We start from the raw sequence: 21,884 nt of genomic DNA, 5'->3' as shown, positions 1-21,884 counted from the left end.
TAGTATGACTCCATCACTCTTGAAAGTGTCATTTCTGTTCAAATGAGCTTGATTGTGTAGCTTCTCACTTTCCAGCTTGTATTCTGGTTTTGCTTTTGGGACCGTCTCTACCTGTCTTATTCTCCTTCCCCCCCCCCCACACCCCGTATGCCAGCAAACCCATGAAATGGGGGCTATATAACATAAAGGTTGTTGCATGCAGGGTACTAGCCATTACCCCTTTGTTCCAGGGGAAATGAAATACCTGCTTTTCTTAGCAGGTGGTATGTAAACATGTTAGCTATCACAGTAGCAACATCTTGTGCCCTCTTACAATTAATTTTAGTGTACTGTTTCTGAACTCTTAACAATGGTTTGACTTACCCATCAACATTCACAATGGGTATCTGATGAGCTAATTCTGTCCTGAGGTAAGCATAGGTCCTTGGTGTTGGGTTAACTGAAAATAAATGAAGCTTTTCCACAATTCCCTCTTGGGCTAGCAGATGACATCAGTGTAGTGTAAGGTATACTGCTACAGAAGTTGCTGTGTGGTAGCATAACACTGTTTCTCCTTAGTTCAACGAGACAGGCTGTGAGAAAATAGGCCCCAGTAGGCACTGACAAAAGCACCGAATTGGGGTCTTGAACAGAGTTCCATAAAGTGTTCTGCAATAAAGCTAAATTGTGCCATTGAGTTGGTGTCAACTCCTGGCGAACACAGCGCTCTGCAGTTGTCTTTAGTAGAATACAGGAGGGATTTGCCATTGCCGCCTCCCACACAGTTTAAGATGATGCCTTTCAGCATCTTCCTATATTGCTGCCTGAGTTAGGTGTTTCCCATAATCTGGGAAATATGCCAGTGGAGATTCGAACTGGCAGCCTCTGGTGGGCTAGTCTAGTCATTTCCCAGTGTGCCATTAGGTGGCTTGTTCTGCAATGCTCAAAGGCAAAGCAGCTTATTTCTACAAACCTGGGAATTTTGGCTTGCAGTATATACTAAACTAACGAAATTGCACTCCTCTTTTCTTACCCTCATCTAAAGCCCCAAATGTCCTGGTGCACTAGGTTCCCTGACTGCCTCTTCTCTCACAAATGTGAAACCAGACAAACCCATGTTCTGTTTTTATCGTACAGTGCTGTAGTGAGTGATTGTCCCTATAATGCTACATATCCTGCTTCAAAACACACATTGCCTTGAAATGCTGCAGCTGTTAGAGAAGGGAGGTGATAAGATTGTTCCTTCAGATCTGCCTCCAACATGGGGGAAGACGCCACACATGTTCCAGGAATCTACATGAACCTGCTTTTGCATTTGTACCTCAGTGCAGGTAACTAGCTGAACAGGGAGGGCTGCTGCATCAATGGAACAGAGAATGATAGCTTCCTTTTTTTTGGCTCCTATTAATACAATAAAATAGTAGCTCCTCTGTTCTAGCACTATAAATGGCAATGAATTCACCTTTTACTAAGACCAGCAGTTGCAGTAAGGGAAATTGTGAGGTCACAAATCTTCAGTGTGATGCAGGGGTAAAATAAAGTAAAATAGCTTATTAAGGACATGAAGGTGAGCCATACTCTTTATATATAAAGGGGCAGGAAATAAATACTTCTAATCATTTGTTTATGGAGAGTGGATTCCTATCCTTCCTTGTGATCACTAGGATATTCCAGTGCAGTGAAGGGCTGTGCTCTTGAGGCTGATAGTACAGCCCAAACTGAAGCAGTCCAGCTCTAGTAAATGGAGCCCAGACTGAAAGCAGTCCAGCTCTAGTAAATGGCACTATATGGACCTCCTTGGGGTATGAAAATAAGCTCCTTGACACAATTGCTGCAATTAAACTGGTATTTAAAGGACTCCACCCCCCTACACCTGTGCATTGTTCTGCCTGCTGCTTAATTACCCATTTTTTGTGTGTAACGTTTTTTCTGTGGTTCTAGTGAGCTGCTTTAGTATTAGCTCAGGGTTACAAGGTGGGGAGCCAGTGAAGGCAGATTAAGATCAACCACTTATTACAGGACAAAAGAGTGAGTGCACTGATCAATCGGCAGATCAGTGTGAAGCAGGTAGACCTGTAGTTGAGAGTAAAGTGGTGTGATAATAGGCAAAGGAAGGTATAATGCCTGGACCTTTACAGAGAAGGCAGGAGCACAGGTATTTATGTGCAGGTGGCAGGGTTCTGCTAGGTTTGCCCTACAGATGTTAGGGTACTTATTTCTTAATTATTTTATTCAGTAAGTAATAAAATCATTATTCAGCCTCTAAAAGCTTTCAACAACGCTGAAAAACTACAAAACCTCTCCTCCCCCAATTCCCTTAGCAGAATTCTGACTAAAAAGCACCGCCAGCTCTGATGGCATTTGTTTATTTCCTACTATATTTCCTGAAAAGCACTCTGGGCAGGGACTGTATCTCAGTGACAGAGCAGATGTGCATGCAGGGGAACCCAGGCTGAATCTCTGACATCACCAGTTAAGTCTCTGGTGGGAAGACTGAAAGCCGCTGCCTAAGAACCCCCATCATCAGACACCAGCAAGCCTGGTGGACTGAGAGTGTATCGGGCAAGTTCAGATGTTCATTTGAAATTGGCAGCAAACCACCCCCACCCCACCTCCCGTTCAAAGGGATGGGAAAATACTGCTCTAAAATAAGCTTCTATCCCATTTAAGTAACTCTCCCGACCCATCTAATTCTGTTGAATTCACCCTGCCTGCCTGAGCAAGACTTACCCTTACCAGATGTAGCATTATCAGTTCTTTCCAGAGTGCCCAGTTTATTCCTACAGCTCTCTGCAGATCCCAGCTTTTCATTTGTACCCTTTGCAGTTGCAGCTTGTAGCTGATTTATGATGGACCGATCTCTAGTGCTTTCCCCCATATCTCTTATTTCCAACTTACGACACATGCCCCACACACACTTTATTCCATTCATTATTCATTGATTCTGGCTGCTACAGTTGCCTTCTGGTCATGTAGCTTTGCTTTGAACAATACTTACGGCTTTCATAGGGATGTACTAGCACTATGCTCTCTGTTTCCCTATATAGAATTCTGTTCCCATGGCAACCAAGACACTGACTACAGTACCATTTAAAGTGTACATTTAAATATTTTAAAAATGCATATTTTGGCTTCCAAAATTTACTCCAAGCAGCTATTTAATATATAGCACAAATGAAATAGCAGCAAAGAATGACCACATGATTTCTATCCTCTTCCCTCTCCAAAGCCTGAGCAAATACAATTGTTTTTACTTGCAGCTGAAAAGAGAGAAGGGGATGAGGCAGATGACCAGCTGGTGCCACACCACCACAGAAATGTGTCACTGGGCATCCCCCACCTAGAGGCACCCAGAGCAGGGCTTCCCATAGCAAATGGGCAGGTCTGTATGGGAGACAATTGTCCTTCAGACACAGAGACAATCGCAGCACCTTGAGTTGGAAGTCAGTGAAGATATTTCAGCACCAGTGTAAAGCACTCCGGGCAGGCAATCCTGGTTAATAACCTGTGGCATCCAGACTAGCTACAGTTTCTGAATTCTTCTCAGGAGCATCACCATGTAAAGCACGTTGCAGCTGGCACACATCCCAACTCCAGTTGATGAAAAGGTACCCCATGCCACAGAAGCCACTCGAGCCTCCGGAAACAGGGCTGGGTTGCATAGCTCTCCCAAGCTGCAGGCCCGATCCTTAAGGGGGAGGAGTGCAATTTCATCCACAACAAACTGAACATCAACTCCAGGGCTAGCTGTGGCACCCACCATCACCACCCCTGTCTTGTCTAGACTGAGTTTCATTTCAGTGGCTTTCATCTATTAGGAAGCGAAGCACCTGTTCGGATCAGGTTTGAGGGTGGGTGGGGCTGAATTGCCCATCAGGCAGTACCTCTACAAGTAGCTCTGCTTGAAACTATCTCATAGGAAGAATCCCATATGGATACAGCTGAGGAGTGAAAGGAACTTTAGCCACGCCCATCCCTCAGAATCCAGTGCACTGCCATCTAATGACACAGGGAGGCTCTACACACGACCAGTGTGGAGAGCCTGCAGAGAGAGCGGGCTTGACCCGCTCTCCCCGCAGAAGAGCATCCAGCTGTTCCTGGGCAGCCAGATCGGCCACCCACACAACTACAGGCTCCCTCACAGAGCTGGTAGAGGCAGGGGGATCGGAGGCTGCCTGGCCCCTGAAGTCCCAGAATGCCCCACACGAGTGCACAGGGCATTCTGGGGAGACCCCTGAGGCCATGAGGCTTGTTGGAGCCTCCCAGTCGGGGGTCTCCTCGTGAGTTGCCATGGTGACCCATGATCACTAAAATGGGGTGAGCGGAGCACTCGCTCCACTAACCTAGTTTAAGGGGAGGGATACTTTGGGAGATTTGCTGCTAGGAACTGCACGGCTGCCGTAGCAGCACACAACCTCCAAAAAGTGGGCTGGGTTCCCTTAGCCCACTTTTGGAAGGTTGTGAGAATGGCCTCAGGGAGTGGTTTGTCTGCACCGCCTCTCTATGGGCACACTATTGTTCAAACCAGCTCACTGAAGTAGTAAACCACTGTATCACACCAAAGTGGGGGCTCAGATGATTGAATACTCCTCTACATAAAAAAAAGCCACAGAAAAAACCCCTACACATAGAAAACGAGAATGTCAGGAAGAAGGCTGAGCTAGAGCTCTTCTCTCGAACACTCTTGCTTTTCTGTATGGAGGAGCTTTCAATTATGTAAGACCCTGTCTAGGTCTGAACTGGGGCACAGACACAGCTTTATCTACTGAAGTGAGAACTGGCCCACTGAGATGCACTGGGGCTCCTGAACTGCAGGGAGATCAGTATTGGATAAACACCTTCCAAAAAACCAAATAAGGGTGGCTCCAGGAGTAAGGCAAGCAAGCACCCCCTCAGACAAGTAGTTGGACCCTCTGCCCCCATTCTGTTTCAGAAATTTAACATGTGGGACACAGTTTACTCATTCATAAATGCACTTTGCCTCTTCTGTGCCCCCAAGCTATTTCTTTTCTGGGGCCATCATCACTGCAACCAAAATGGCAAAAGCTTAAAAACAAACAAACAAACAAAAAAAACAAACAAACAAAGCAAAACCAGCCAGGAGGTCCTAACCTAGCTTCCTCCATTCACACGATTTTGTAATGGCTGAGCAAGGGAACACACTGTTGTGAAAAATGTACCTACTACAGCTAGAAAAATCTAAAATGCAGCAAGAACTGCAGACATTGAAGTCTTCTTTCAATCATCAGAGCCACCCATCCCCCAATTAATTAATGACTCAGTGGTTTTTGGTTTCTTTCTAAGATCTCTTTGTTGTTTGCAAAATTCTCAGACTAATTTCTTTTAACCTTTTAAACTCAGTCACTGAAGCAGAAACATTAGCATTGGTACAAATTAAAAAGCTGCTTTTATTAACAGTTTAATGAAACAAAACATTTACTTTAATAGAAAAAACACATTAGATTGTTTCTTATTGTACTAAAAATAAAGGTTTTCCTCAATGATTAAGTTGTAATTTCCTCTCTGTACCACTCATTGTGTACCAAAAACATTATCCCCGCTCTTTTGCTTTCAAACACTATTAAAAATGTTTCACTTCTGTTTATTCTTGGTAAAGCATGATCCTGAATAGTTGCACAGCACCACATGATATGGTCTTGGGGTTCAGCTTTACCCCAAGATTCAGGACCAGTTAAGATTTTAGTAAGGGGATAAACTCAATCCTACAATAAATAGTGTGTGTGGTCCCTTTACTAACAAGGTTATATTTTTTACAAAATGCAAAATACTACAATAAAAAGTCAAACCTTAAAGAAATCTAGTACAAGTTTATTCTATAAATAATTTGTTTGTTGAAACCAAAACACACACTTACAGAATGTTCTTGATAACATCTTCAAAAAATGAAACTGGGCTTGTTATAAATTTTAAGCATTTTAAGGATGAATTGTGCGGCAGCCCTTCCTGTTCCCACAGCTGACAGCTTCCTTGCTGGCTTGATTAACAGCTCTGCTAGTCACTCTTGTCTTCAGCCTGGTAATGTCTATATTCTGGCTTAAGTTCCCATGTGTTCTTGTGTGTCCCTTTAACATTGTAGATGCCTATTTCTCTTAAAATTTCTTTCAGATAGATCTGCGGGGGGGAGAAAGCAAAAAATATCTCATTTGATACCTGTGCACATCATCTACCTGTATATCAGTAATGAATGACAATATAATCATACCAGTTTAATGGTCTTCTGCATACAGATACTGTGAAAGAATTACTCTTTGCTTACATTTCCTATAAATATATGACAGACATTAAATCCCTTGATTTCAACACTTTAAAGTAAGAGCATATTTAACTGTCAAGATGCTGATGAAGAGAAAGGTTATTGAAGAAAACACAAAACCAAACCAAAGCTGCCCAGGTATTTTATTTTATTTTTAGTTATATATTTGATTTCTAGACTGCTCTTCCAAAAATGACTCAGGGTAGTTTACACAGAGAAATAATACACAGATAAGATGGATCCCTGTCCCCAAAGGGCTCACAGTCTAAAAAGAAACATCAGATAGACACCTGCAACAGTCACTGAAGAGATGCTGTGCTGGGGGTGGATAGGGCCAGTGACTCTCCCCCTGCTCAATAAAGAGAATCACCACGTTAAAAGGTGCCTCTTTGCTCAGTTAGCAGGGGTGCCTCGGGCAACAGATCACTGGGGTGCCAGCAAGGTGCCCCCCATCTGAGTAGCTCTTTGGGACTGAGCTGTCCCTTGCTAGCTTGGCAAGGAGTGCCTCTCCTCCAACTCCTTGCAAGCAGCGCAAGGAGAGAAGAGGAGGCTGCTGGACACCTTGCCTTCTCCCTGCCACTTTCAAAGCTTCTAAAAGTGGGTCTTGAAAGGGGCCTAACCTCACCGTTCTGTGGGGCAAGGCAGCATTTGACACCTCGCCTCAAGTGCCACATTGTCTTGAGCCACTGCTGCACAGACCGTGTCACAGCCCAGATGGTTTGCAGGGAGAGCGGGCTTGACCCGCTCTCCTCACAGACGAGTAGGGAGCCCTCCCTGGGCAGCCGATCGGCCACCCAGATGATTGCTGGCTAAATCATGGAGCTGGTTTGGGCAGTGGGGTTCGGGCCCCCTGGAAGCTCCACAAGGCACTGTGCAAGTGTGCAGTGCCTTGTGGGGAGCCTCCCGACACCAGGCGGCTTGTTGTAGCCCCCTGGTCGGGAGGCTGCTCATGAGTCGCTGCGACATGTGATCTTTTAACCCAGTTTTGGGGCGCTTTTGCACCCCAAACCCGGGTTAAGTGGCGGGCTTTGTAAGTGGGTTGGCAGTTGAGCCTCCGCCGGGAGCTGCACATGAGCAGCAGGAACCAGGCTGGACTCCCTTAGCCCAGTTCCTGCTGCTCGTGAGAAGAGCCTTGGTATGTATATACTGCAATTCTAGGAGTTGGAAGAACAAAGGCCACCCACCATTTTAAAAATCTCTCTCTCTCTCTCTCTCTCTCTCTCTAGCACAAGTGACTTGGATCCAGAACTACATGAGTGAAATGTCACACTCAATGGAGCCTCTTCCAACCTAGTTCATGCTCTTTCAATTCCTGATCTTATTGAATGGCAAAAATGTTATTTTATTTTTTTTAAAAAATTAAAAATTGTTATGCCAGTACAAATGGTATAGCAACTTCTCCTTCCTGGGTACTCTGTGGAGGAGCCTCACCTGTCCTCTTGATCCTTGCCCGGCATGGCTTATATTATCTGGCAGGGAGGCTGTTGTAGAAGGCCTGGTAGAGATTATAAATGCTTTTCTGAGGGAGGGCAGGATGCCTCCTTGTCTTAAGGAGACAACCATTAGATCACTTCTGAAGAAGCCTGCCTTGGATCCCTCAGAGATGAGCAACTACAGGCCTGTCTCCAACCGTCCATGGCCAGGCAAGGTGACTGAGAAGGTGGTGGCCTCCCAGCTCCAGGCGGTTTTGAAGGAAACTGATTATATAGACCCATTTCAAACTGGCTTTTGGGCTCTTGGGGTGGAGATTAACTTGGTAGGCTTGTTGGATGATCTCCAACTGGGAACTGACAGAGGGAGTCTGTTGGTCCTTTGGGACCTGTTGGCGGCTTTCGATACTATTGACCATAGTGTCCTTCTGGAATGTCTGAGGGGATTTGGGGTGGGATGCACTGCTTTGCAGTGGTTCTGCTCCTACCTCATGGGCAGATTCCAGATGGTGTCTCTTGGAGACTGTTCTTTAAAATCTGAACTTTCATATGGTATCCCTAAGGGCTCCATATTGTCTCTGATGTTGTTTAACATCTACATGAAACCGCTGGGCGAGATCATCAGGAGATTGGGTGCAGGGTGTTATCAATATGCTGATGACACCCAAATCTATTTCTCCATGTCAACATCATCGGGAGAAGGGATAACCTCTCTAAATGCCTGCCTGGAGGCAGTAATGGGCTGGATGAGGGATAACAAACTGAGGCTGAATCCAGATAAGACAGAGGTACTTATTGTGCAGGGTCGGAACTTGGGAGACTATGTTGACCTGCTGGTTCTGGATGGGGTCATGCTCCCCCAGAACAGGAACAGGTATGCAGTCTGAGGGTGCTTCTGGATCAAACCTCTCCCTGGTGTCCCAGGTTGAGGCAGTGGCCAGAGGTGCCTTCTATCAGCTTCGGCTGATACGCCAGCTGCGTCTGTTTCTTGAGATAAACAACCTAAGACCTATAAAGCCCCGAACAGCTTAGGCCCTGGGTATTTAAGAGAACATTTTCTTCATCATGAGCCCCACCACCTGTTAAGGAGAGGTTCATCTGCAGTTGCCGCCAACTTGTTTGGCGGCTACTCAGGAATGGGCCTTCTCCTTTGCTGCCCCTGGTCTTTGGAATGCACTCCCTGTTGAAATAAGAGCCTCCTCATCTCTGGCAGCTTTTAAATAGGCACTGAAGACACATTTATTCACCCAGGCTTTTAATTAGATTTATGGTTAGAATTTTTAATGTTGGTTTTAAATTATTTTAATGTTAATGATGTTAATGTTTAAATGATTTTAATTGTTTTAATGTTTTAAATGATTTTAATTGTAAATTGCTCAGAGATGAAAATTTTGGTATAAAAATATGTATGTATGTATGTATGTATGTATGTATGTATGTATGTATAAATAAATAAATGCAGTTTATAGTTATCCTTAGGCACAGGGGTGGGTGAGTGTGGATTTTGAGTATCCTGCAATGAGAGTCTGGTTTATCCAGTATCGTTATTTAGGATACCAAAGTACATCCTTTTGTACAAGGCTGTTAAATAGTGCTTAAAATGCTATGGAAGTTATACCCTACCAACTCTCTGTTGCTAGTTACTTACTGTTCAGGGCTGCTTGGGATTTCCAGCAAAAGACAGATATCAACAACCTGCAGTTTTTTGACTGGACTTCATTGCCAGTCCAAAATTGTGGCCACCTACCCCTGAAGAGTAGCCAAGGAAAACAGACTTGCTCTTTCAAGCAGGAAAGGGAGACACAGTGTGTGCCTATTTGGATTCTGCTCAGTTGAGGCAACCCAGCCAAGTCTCCCTTCCCTGGTTTGGGGTGTGTGTGAGTCAGAGAGGGGTGGGGAGCAGTCTGACCAAGATGCTTTGAGGGCCTTGGCCATACAACAGCTGAACAACCTTTAGTCTTCCTCCCAACCCCAGAGCTGGGGAGGAGGTAGAGATCACCAGGCAACTTCTAGGACTCTGTAAAGAGAACCCCACAACAACTGGAGATCCCAAATCAAATCAGAAATCAGGATGTGTTATTCTAAGTTCGCTCTATAGTTATATGGAATTGGTGAGTGGAATTCTGATCATTCCTGCCTATTAACCACCTCACCGGTGAGTGACTATTTTTCGATGTAATGTTTATTATGTATCTTCATGCTGCGCTTGGCTTGACTCTACTGCTGCTTTCCTTTCTGTAGGCCACGAGTCACTGTGTTCATTAGGCCAGTGCTCAGCTCTGGACTCCTGTCTCCTTAAATCTACTGCAGTTGCACAATTAATGTTTTATTATCCCATTTTTTCATCTCGTATTTATTTTGTTTGAAAAAAATTGCTCTAAAAATTCAAAAGTAAACACATTTTTTAAAAAAGAATATTTTTCCTCAGATAATTATGACTGCATTCACTTTATATGGTTATACTACAAGGAAAAGAGTTTGATATTACCTTGTAAAAGGTATTTAGAAGTGTTTGAACTGGTTACCAAATCACTTTTTTAAAGACAGTGTCTGAACCATAACAAAAAAAATGTAATCTATTAAAAACTATTTTTAAAATAGTTTTAAAATCCTGATGCATTTGAACTGGAACGGAACTCAAATGTTTAAATAGTGTGACTTGCTGCTCTTTAGTCCTTTGGGTTGTTTGACCCACTATTCTTGCTGTTGCTAGGCACCTGGAAAGGGCTCTCTCCACCTCCTTCAAGACACCAAAATGGAGACCTGAAAGCTAAAGCAGCCTGCATCACAGACAAAGACAGATCCATTCAAAGATATTTTCACAGCTCAGGTAGAAAAATCCAAGTGATGTCTTCCCAAGATTAAATAAATAACTGAACTAACACCTTTTAAATACAGTAGTGCCCAAAATCTTCTGCCCAAGGTGGCTGCCAATCTCTGCCAGTCATAGGAGGGCAAGCCCTGGACCGAGGCAGCAGAAGCACAAAATTGACTTATAGGGTCCCTGAAGGACAAGAGCAGTCCCCACTAAAGACAATGGGTGGAATGACAAACAATGGGAAATTCCTATAGTTCTTTAAGCAGAATGAAGAGGGGAAGGTGAGTGGTTCTCTACTGCAACATGAGACCTGACCTGGCTAGAAGAGTCGGGTAAGTAGCCGTTTAGGCTCTCCATACAAATGATTTTTGCTCCCACTATTGAGGGGAGTGGGGAATCTATTTGGAGATATGGAATCAGAGTTCATTTGTCTTTAAGCTTAAATGTGACTCCTCTTGTCTCTCTTGTTTTTCACCCTCTTTGGGTGAACACCGACACAACATTTTAAGGGTGGAAAGCAATTTAAACACATACTCCATAATGTATTTTTAGGGGAGTGAATGCATGTTCAGACTCCTTCCACTATACTTAATGTTACGTCTCTTTTCACTCTTGTAATTTAAATGCTCCCAGGATTCCTCAGATAGAGAGACATCAACCCCACCAGGTGGCAGCAATTCATCACATGTGCCAACAAAGCCATACAGCAAAAGAAGCAGGAGCAACATGCTCTCTGCACAAATAACCCTTTCAGTGGACAAAAACTGTCTGTAGGGGTGCCTTCAAAAGGAAGAAATGCTGCATGCATGCAGTCTCTATCCCATCTGTCTGAATATTTAACTGTGGTCTTGTCTGTTAGGTGCAATCGTAACCCCTATGAAAGAGTTGGAACAAATTAAGGTTTCGCACTCTGACAAATTTATGATGTCCACAAGAGAAAATTTTGGTACTTTGAAAGTGTTTTAGCAAGCTCTCGGGGGAAATTACATTTTATTCTGAGATTTGCCTTTTGCATTTGTTTTTGTTCCATTAGCGTACTTGCTACTGTATTTTGAAACTGCATACCTCTACTCAAGTGTGCACCTTGACTTTATGTCAATGACTGTGTTCTGCTTTTGTTATTCTTTTTGTTACTAGCAATAAAAGAGACATTAGGGGAGACAAGAATCTCTCCTCCTCCTCCCCCCCCCAAGTCTGGACTGGCTTAGCCAGGACCGGAGGCATTCATTTTGTTCGGCAAGAGGCCTGCTTAGATAAAACATACGTTCCAGCAGGCACACACCTCTCCCCCCTTAGGGGTGTCATACACATGACACCTCTCTTTTAAAATTCAAAGACATAAAGTAACGAAGAGACTTGTTTGGGGTGGAACAAATCTTTGTTCTGTTTCCTGATGTGTTGCAAATTAATGGGACAAAATGTCAAAATAACTAATTGCTTTACAATATATAGTGTACATGTACCCAGGAGGCTGCTGGTTCAAATCCCCACTGGTGTGTATCCCAGACTATGGGAAACTCCTGTATCGGGCAGCAGCAATACAGGAAGATGCTGAAAGGCATCATCTCAAACTGCACGGGAGATGGCAACGGTAAACCCTCCTCCCCTGCCAAAGAAAACCACATGGCTCTGTGGTTGACAGGAGTCGACACCGACTCGACGGCATAACTTTACCTTTAGGACTACAGAAGCCTGCTAAAGTGTGTGTAGACCGAGTAAAATCGTGCTTAGAAAGGCTCAGTTCCTGCGCTTCTCATTGCTCTGGAATAAGAGGAGATGAAACATCTGACCAGCTTCAAACCTCCCCTTCTTGGGCAAGATGTTGGAGAGTGTTGTGGCGTCTAAACTCCAGGTAGTCCTGAATGAATCTGATTACTTAGATCCTTTCCAGTCTGGCTTCCAACCTGGATATGGGAGGGATGTTCCATCTCTGGTTATATCTGGTAGGTTCTTTAATTTTAAGTTTTTACAATTCTCAATTTTAAGGTTTTAAAATATTTTTAATTTGAAACTTAATTGTTAGTGTGTTTTTAGCCTGACCTTTAACTTGTTTACTTAATTTGGTTAATTTTATTAGTTTTATTTTACATCGTATCTATTTTATTGTTGTGAGCCGCCCTGTTCAGCCATGATACTAGCTGGGTGACTCTGGGGCAATCACTTTTCTCTCAGCCTAACCTACTTCACAGGGTTATTGTGAGGAGAAACTTAAGTATGTCGTACATCGCTCTGGGCTCCTTGGAGGAAGATAGAAACAGAAAAGGTAAAAACAAACAAACAAACAAATATTTAAAATAAAATAAATAAACAAATAAATAACTGTTATGGTTTATCAATTAAGGATTTTGATTGATTGAGTGCTGACTGTTTACAATGTAATGTGTTTAGATTTAATGGAAAGTATTTCTCACAAAAGCAAGGCTTGGAAACCGATTTGCACCTTTACTTGCTACTTCCTATATGAATGCTATTGAGAGGAGGTATATAGATCAAGATATAATATTGTATTATATCAATATTAAGAGCCCCTGGTGGCGCAGTGGTAAAACTGCCGCCCTGTAACCAGAAGGTTGCAAGTTCGATCCTGACCAGGGGCTCAAGGTTGACTCAGCCTTCCATCCTTCCGAGGTCGGTAAAATGAGTACCCAGAATGTTGGGGGGCAATATGCTAAAATCATTGTAAACCGCTTAGAGAGCTTCCAGCTATAGAGCGGTATATAAATGTAAGTGCTATTGCTATTGCTAAGTGCTATATTATATTATAGCATATTGATGATATCTTGATTATTACTAGAATTAGGTCCTGCTGATAGAAAGTTTAGAGAGCTCAATAGATTAGGGAGTATAAGATTAATGAGGGAACAACCTAATGAATAGGGATGGTTATCATTTTTAGATACTGAAATCCAAATTAGCGATGGCTACATGGAAACTAGGTGGTATAGGAAGCCCACGAAAAAGGAGATTTTAATTAATAGTAACTCAGCACATCCCAGAACAGTAAAGGAGCAGATAGTTAAGAATGTAATACAAAGGGCTATAAGCATGTCATCTAGAGAACGCACTGTGATATTTAGGGAAAAGACTGAAGAGTTTATTCAAGTTAATGGTTATAAACTTGCACTATGTAGGTGTAGGGGTGTAAGGTTTGTGATAAGATGGCCAGCTTTAAAAACACCCTTTGTAACAGTTGGTTTGCATGGTAGGTACAGAAAACTTTGGAGCAGACATGGAGTTAAGGCTAATGTTGTTTGTACAGCACCTAAAACTTTAAAACAACATTTATTCAAATCCTGGTTCTATGATAATAGATGTGAAGGGAGAGATTCTCTCTGTGAGGAGCACAAGGGCTGGTGCAAGGTGAAGGGGGTAGTGTATGAAATTGAATGTGTGGAATGTGCAGCATTCTATTTTGGAGAAACAGGAAGACCACTAATGAAAAGATATAAAGAACATTGGGCTGATATGCACATAATAGAAGTCAAACAAAACCATGGGCCATATGAAAGGAGAACACAATGGAAAAGTGACCAAAACAAAAGTGTCAATATTGTCTGTTGAAGGGAATTTAATAATATGTAAGAGATCAAGAAAGCAATGTTCACAGAACAACTGAAACTTAATATTAATGTTAAGGATGAGATGAAAGAAGCAATGAGATATAATGGTCACCGAAAGAGTTAATATCTTCTCAGCAAAAGGTCTGCTCTCTCCTCCCTCATGTGTTCTCTATTATCTGTTTGCTGCTTTCAGTTCTCAGCTTCTTTATTTAAGTGCCTTCAGCTGGCATGCTATATGGAGCACTGAGGATAGTGTATTACACCGAAACAATTTCTTGGTCTTGTTTTAGCTTACATGTTTGTATAAAAATCTATAAGTTATTTTGATATCTTTTACGCATTAAAGAGGTCATTTTGAAGTTTCTTTATAGAGTGAAATGGTTGCAATTCCAGACGAAATCCCTAGTGTGGAAACCACCAAAGTCTACCAAACCACCTCTATATACCGGCTTGCTGACAGCCTCAAAAATAATTCTGAAAGGTTGGTGAGGGAGCCAAGATTTCACTTAGTAAAAGCTATGCTAGTTGTTCTTCAGCAATGTTTGCTGCTCTACTAATATTTGACAATGCTGAAAACTGAAAACTAGCAAATTGCCAGGGGCGGATGGCATCCATCCAAGAGTCCTCAAAGAACTCAAATGTGAATGCCGACCTCCTTGCTAAATATAACTTATCCCTGCAATCAGGCTCCGTACCAGAGGACAGGAAAAAAGGCAAATGTAACACTGATTTTCAAAAAGGGATCCAGGGGTGATCCGGGAAATTACAGGCCTGTTCCAGGCAAATTGATGGAAAGCATCCTCAAGGATAAAATTGTAAAGCACAAAGAAGAACAGGCCCTGCTGGGAGTGAACCAGCATGGCTTCTGCAAGGGTAAATCTTGCCTCACAAACCTTTTGGAGTACTTTGAGAGTGTCAACAAGTGTGTGGATCAAGGTGATCCAGTTGACATAATATACTAGACTTCCAAAAAGCTTTCAACAAAGTTTCTCATCAAACACTTTAGCAGTCATGGGATAAGGGGACAAGTACATGTGTGAACTGCTAACTGGTTGAAGGACAGGAAACAGAGGGTAGGTATAAATGGAGAGTTTTCACAATAGAGGGAAGTAAGTAGTGGGGTCCCCCAGGGATCTGTACTGGGACTGGTGCTTTTTAATTTATTCACAAATCATCTAGAAGTAGGGGTAAGCAGTGAGGTGGCCAAATTTGCAGATGATACCAAACTCTTTCGGGTAGGGAAATCCAAAACATATTGTGAGGAGCTCCAAAAGGATCTCTCCAAACTGGGGGAGTGGGTGACAAAATGGCAAATGCGGTTCAATGTTGGCAAAGGCAGGATGCCTCTGAGTTGCAGGGGAGTAATGGCAGGAGAGAGGGCATGCCCTCAACTGCTCACTGTGGCCTTCCAGTGGCATCTGGGGGGCCACTGTGCAAAACAGGATGCCGGACTAGATGGGCCTTGGGCCTGATCCAGCAGCAGTTAATCTGAGTTTATCTAAAGAGAGAAGTTTTCAAAAGAAAGCCAGAAACTACTTAAGTCAGTAAGAGTTCCCAAAGAGGCTCTAAAGAAATTTTTTACAAAGGAGTCATATCTCCTGGAAATATTGTCCACCTCTGATAACAGATTCTTGGCACAGCCCCATGAATAGTCAAGCCACAAGTGATAGACCAATATTAGAAAAAGAAGTCAGGAAATCAAAATATATTATGGTTTTGGACCATTTTGGATTGACCATACTGATATATGTATATGGATATTATAGTTTGTTTATTTATTTATTTTAACTTTTATATCCCGCTCTTCCTCAAAGGAGCCCAGAGCGGTGTACTACATACTTGAGTTTCTTTTTCACAACAACCCTGTGAAGTAGGTTAGTCTGAGAGAGAAGTGACTGGCCCAGAGTCACCCAGCTAGTTTCATGGCTGAATGGGGATTTGAACTCGGGTCTCCCCAGTCCTAGTCCAGCACTCTAACCACTACACCACGCTGGCACGGTGCACCAATCTGATACATGAATACTTGGGGAGTAAACCCAAGCAAATCTTAATTTCCTGAACTGGGCCTAGCATCAGAGCTTCATACATTAATCCTTACGTGCAGGATAAGCATACTATATTTTATAATAATTATGTTGGACGACTCTCCACAATCGAAGTCACACAGTTGAACTGACAGGAACAAATGTTGTTAATACAAAATTGCCCATGAGGACCACGAACAAAGTCTAAATGAAATTAACCTACTCTCTGTCAAGCTGCCAACTTTACAGCTAATTACTACTGACATCCAGTAATCAACCAACAGTCAAGCATAAAGCACCCAAATCATGTACTTTATAGAGATGAAAAAGAATACACGTTAAAAATAACAAACTGACAGAGGAAAAGAGTGCATTTCAAACAGCTGAAATGGGAAATGCAAATGCTTAAACATTTATATTAACAAATACAGTGCTGCAAATGCTTAGTAAAAGAAGCTTTGAAAGCTTCTAATAAATTTACCATGTTTTACCAGTGTACCAGAGAACTTGCAGTAAAAGACAAGCAATGTATGTAGCCAGTGTTGAATATGGCCACACTGAACCTTCACTTCAACAGAGCAGGCACAGACCTTGTTCTTTCTGTCAGCTGGTACCCTAACAGTCTTCATGGCCACTTTATGATGTTCTCATACAGATGACTGAACCTTATTCATGAATCAAGTACCTAAAGGGTTTCATCTTGTTGCTAGGGATGTGCATAAAACCGGTTCGCCCGGTTCGGGTCCGAACTGGGTCCGAACCAGGAGGGGGTGGTTCGGTTTTGGTTTTGTCCGAACCACCCCCTGGTTCGGTTCGGATCCAAACCGAACTGGTTCGGACCTCAAAAAGTAGCTAGGATGGTAGCTGGCACCCAGGGGTACTTGTCACCCAAACCCCAAAGCAATCGGACACTCGTACGATTTTTTATGAATTTTTGAAAATTATTTTTTTCCCTCATAGGATATAATGGGATTCGAACCAGACCATTATTCCTTATTGTGGAGCACCCATGGGTGCCAACAACCATGCAAACCCTGAAGCAATCAGACACCCCTATGATTTTTTATGAATATTTGAAATATTTTTAATTATTTTTCTCATAGAGTATAATGGGACCCAAACCAGTCCATATCCCCTATTGTGGAGCACCTAGGGGCACAAAACCAGGGTGGGTGGTAGACAGGCAGGGGTGCCTACCACCCAAAAAATCCCAAGGCAATTGGACACTCCTCTGATTATTGGTGAATTGTTAAAGTATTTTTGAATCCCTCATAGAGAATGAGGATTGCAGCAAATGTATAGCTTCACGTCGGGGGGAAAGGGGTGTCGTAGAGTGCAGTGTGGTGGCTGGTAGTTCCTAGGGTGAGGTATTGAGTGTTGATTCTATGATAGCATATTAGAGTGGATTCATGGTGTCTCATTGAAAATCTCATTTGCTATCATAGAATCCACACTCAATACCTCAGAAACAACAGAACCCTGTACCCCATGGGTTAGAAACCCATGGGGGTGGTTGGCACCCTATGTGCACTACACCACCACTCGCTCTGGGCCACCCCAGCACCCCCAAGTGCACTTATGGGGCTGCTGACACCTCAATGCTTCTCTATGGGGAAAAACCTTAAAGACACGTAAACTTCAACGATTAACCAAAAATCAGCCCTCTGCCCAAATCCTTTGAAAAAATTCAGGTAGCTTCCCTGCCCATAACCAGCACTACCACCAACCCCACACCACTCTAGGCCACCCCTTTCCCCCCGACGTGAAGCGATACACCCTTCATTATATCTAATGGGGGAAAACCTTAAAGACACGTAAACTTCAACAATTAACCAAAAATCACCCCTTTGCCCAATTCCTTTCAAATAATTCAGGTAGCTTCCTTGCCCACCCTAGGAACTACCAGCCACCACACTGCATTCTACGACACCCCTTTCTCCCCGACGTGAAGCTATACATTTGCTGCAATCCTCATTATTCTCTATGAGGGATTCAAAAATAATTTAACAATTCACCAATAATCAGAGGAGTGTCCAATTGCCTTGGGATTTTTTGGGTGGTAGGCACCCCTGCCTGTCTACCACCCACCCCGGTTTTGTGCCCCTAGGTGCTCCACAATAGGGGATATGGACTGGTTCGTGTCCCATTATACTCTATGAGAAAAATAATTAAAAATATTTCAAATATTCATAAAAAATCATAGGGGTGTCTGATTGCTTCAGGGTTTGCATGGTTGTTGGCACCCATGGGTGCTACACAATAGGTAATAATGGCCTGGTTCGAGTCCCATTATATCCTATGAGAAAAAAATAAAATTATTTTTCAAAAATTCATAAAAAATCGTACAAGTGTCCGATTGCTTTGGGGTTTGGATGACAGGTACCCCTGGGTGCCAGCTACCATACTACCAATTTTCAGGTGTCCGAACCAGTACGAACTGGTCCGAACCGAACCCCCCCAGTTCGGTTCGAATCCGAACCGAACCAGGGGGGTTCGGTTCGGATCGAACCGCCAAACCGGAACCGGTTCAGATCCGAACCGGTTCGGATCCAAACCGGTTCGCACATCCCTACTTGTTGCTATAAAACGCAAAGTGTCCAGCTGGATGCAATAGGGGCACCCATATGAGTTGTTCATATACATCGAAGAATGGGTGAGAAAGAATTTTTACAAGATGTGCACAGCTGACAGGAGTGGAGCTTTCCCTCCTCCCTCACCCAACCTCCCTACACTACACTGCTCAAGCCACTGTTCTCCCAACCTGGCTCCAACACCAAGAGAGAGCTGGGCTCTGGAGAAAAGTGCCTGAAGTGACAGAGTATAGCGGAAGTAAGGTGCAGCCAGCTCACCTCATCTGTGCACACCTTTTATTGGAAATAAAACCACCCATTAGACCACACATACCCTGCTTTAGAAAGGAAGGAAACAGACACAAGAACAAACAATGATGGCTTGCTCCATCTCCTGTAGCATGGCTCTTAGGCCGAGAAATACTGCACAATCTGAGGATCACTTTACTTCTGTAATTTTTATTTGCGTGTGTGTGAGATCTAAAGTGTAGCATTAACTGTAAGCCTGGGCAACATCCAACTATAATCCCCTATAATTTTCTATTGAAGCTTATTTGTTTATTTATTTGAGACATTTAATATACTGCCCACTCCGAAGACTCCAGGCAGTGCACAACAACATGCAAACAAGCAACATTAAAAATTACATTCTAAATTAAAAACTAAAGTAACTACCAAAGAACAGAAAAATAAACTACAGGGCAAAAGCCTGATGAAAAAGAAAAGTGTTCAATAGCGTTTTGAAGATCAGTAAGGAAGGGGCTAGCCGGATCTGTAGGGGAAGACAGTTCCAGAGGAGCGGGGCAGCAACTGAAAAGGCCCTTTCATGGGTCCTAGAGCCCCGAATATCTCGGAAATCAGGAACCAACAGAAGGGCCATCTGAGATTATCTAACCAGACGGGGATGTAACTGGATGGGAGAGGTGGGTCTGTAGGTTGACATGGCATAGGGAAACTCTTTAGGCCTCTCTCTCTTTGGCATTGTGAGGATAATTATCAACCAACTAAGAATTACAAGGAAAAATAGCTGACATCCAGACTAACATGAGTGCTGAATAAAGTCATGCACACAATAGTGGTAAGGCCATTTTTAATGACCCTCCCCTTCCTTCTGAAGCCCTCTGTGCCTCCCAAAAATATTTTTGGAAGGCACAGAGGGAAGCAAAAGGGAGGAGAAGACTTGAAAAAAATCATTCTTCCCCTATTGCACACATGACATGCTATAAGTGTGCAACATTAGTTTGGATATTAGCCAATATTCTCTGGAAGCCCCGAGGAGAAAAGGGTTAGGGTTGCAGTCAGACTGAAATGCTTGCCTGCACTCAAAATGATAAAATACACATAAGAGACACCAGCAGCAGCCATTGCAGGGATGCTGTGTTAGGGATGGATAGGGCCAGTTACATAAGAACAGCCCTGCTAGATCAGGCCCAAGGCCCATCTAGTCCAGCATCCTGTTTCACACAGTGGCCCACCAGATGCCACTGGAAGCCTACAGGCAGAAGCTGAGGGCATGCCCTCTCTCCTGCCATTACTCCCCTGCAACTGGTACTCAGAGGCATCCTGCCTTTGAGGCTGGAGGTGGCCCACAGCTCTCCGACTGGTAGCCGTTGATAGACCTCTCCTCTATGAAGTTATCCAAACCCCTCTTAAAGCCATCCAGGTTGTTGGCTGTCACCACATCGTGTGGCAGAGTGTTCCACAAGTGGATCACCCATTGTGTGAAAAATTACTTCCGTTTGTTGGTCCTAGACCTCCTGGCAATCAATTTCATGGAGTGACATGGAGTGAATTTCTAGTGTTGTGTGAGAGGAAAAAGAATTTCTCTCTCTCCACTTTCTCCACCCATGCATGATTTTATAGACCTCTATCATGTCTCCCCACAGTTGTCTTTTTTCTAAACTAATGTCTTTTTTCTAAACTAAAAAGCCCCAGGTGTTGTAGTCTTGCCTCATAAGAAAGATGCTCTAGGCCCCTGATCATCTTGGTTGCCCTCTTCTGTACGTTTTCCAGTTCTCTCCTCCTGCTAAATACAAGAGAATCATCACTTTAAAAAGGTGCCTCTTTGCTCAGTTAGCAGGGGATAGAGGTGCCTGGCCACATTTCCCTTCCTCAAGTCACAGAATTTGTCATCAAACCAGCAGTTCTCAACATCTATGTAAGTGTCGCTTAAAAATTAACAAGATCAGGCCTTATTTGTTTGCATGTATTGAAATGTACACCCACCCTTGCTTTTAAAAACAAGCTTGGAAAAGTGTTCCTACTTAAATTCTTCCTTTGCTTGTTTTTTCAGGGGGGAAAGGCTCCAGGATCTTTGATAACGGCATCAAGATTCACTTGCCAAACAAAAGCCTCTGTCACAAATGCATTTCATAAACAGACTCCCTGTTAGGTTTTGAGAAAGATACTAACAGATCCTCAATACAGATGTTTTAAAATAGCATGTGTAAACCCATAATATGACAAAATAATCAGAAAACACTTTGAGGAGCTGCCAAGTTCGAACATAAAAGCTCTGAGCATTGATTTTCAGAACTTACAAAGATGGTAAATACAACTAAGAATTATAAAAAGGCCCGGGATAATAGCAGCTCTCGATTAGCACTCTGGAGAATTCAAAGCACTTCACATACATTATCTCAGTGATTTTTACAACAGCCTTCTAAGACAAGCCCATATTGAAAAAGGAGGACAGAGGCTGAGACACAGTGGCTTTTTCAAGGCCACCTGGTGAGTTTCAGGCAGAGCCAAGATCTGAACTATTTCCTGCCCCATACCTCACAATTGCATACTATATAAACCCTTACCAGGCTTCAATTATGGCATTTTCACCTTTTCATGGTGTTAAGTAAGTCTTTTACCCTAGAATATGCCACTTGTGAATGCTGCTAATATGGGCCGGAAGGCTAGAGATAACAGATTTTAAAACTAAATGTAAATTTTAGCCAAATTTAGGTTTTACATTTGAACAAAGATCATAAATGCAAAATGTCAATTTTGGTAATTCTTGTAAAAATGGCCTTACAATGCAACTGAATTTGTGAAGCATTACTAACAAGGAATGAATGCACATTTAAAAAGGACAAACTAGTCCAAAGGAGACCGTGGAGAGATTTCTGATACCCAGCTTTTAAGCCCTTGATGGTCTGCAATTATTATTAATTAGGAACATACCAGTTATTATTATAGGCACTGAGGACCTGGAGGGTTTTCAATGATGTCCCCAAGT

At 43.0% G+C, this 21,884-nt stretch overlaps 1 protein-coding gene across 3 annotated transcripts in view; it reads right to left on the bottom strand.

Moving 5' to 3' along the window:
• Nucleotides 1-5,362: 5,362 nt before the first annotated feature.
• GTF2F2 (general transcription factor IIF subunit 2) overlaps nucleotides 5,363-21,884 on the bottom strand; it is a 115,692-nt gene continuing 99,170 nt past the window's right edge. For all 3 annotated transcript variants that reach the window (XM_053305685.1, XM_053305684.1, XM_053305686.1), the window contains one exon: nucleotides 5,363-6,111. In XM_053305685.1, the coding sequence (XP_053161660.1) occupies nucleotides 5,992-6,111 (120 nt within the window). In that variant the 3' untranslated portion in view covers nucleotides 5,363-5,991. The remainder of the gene's footprint in view (nucleotides 6,112-21,884) is intronic.

This window comes from Hemicordylus capensis, chromosome 3, assembly GCF_027244095.1.
Source record: "Hemicordylus capensis ecotype Gifberg chromosome 3, rHemCap1.1.pri, whole genome shotgun sequence".
NCBI classification, from domain to species: domain Eukaryota; kingdom Metazoa; phylum Chordata; class Lepidosauria; order Squamata; family Cordylidae; genus Hemicordylus; species Hemicordylus capensis.
Note: the sequence above shows the minus strand (reverse complement) of the source record. Positions and strands in the feature narration are given on the sequence as shown.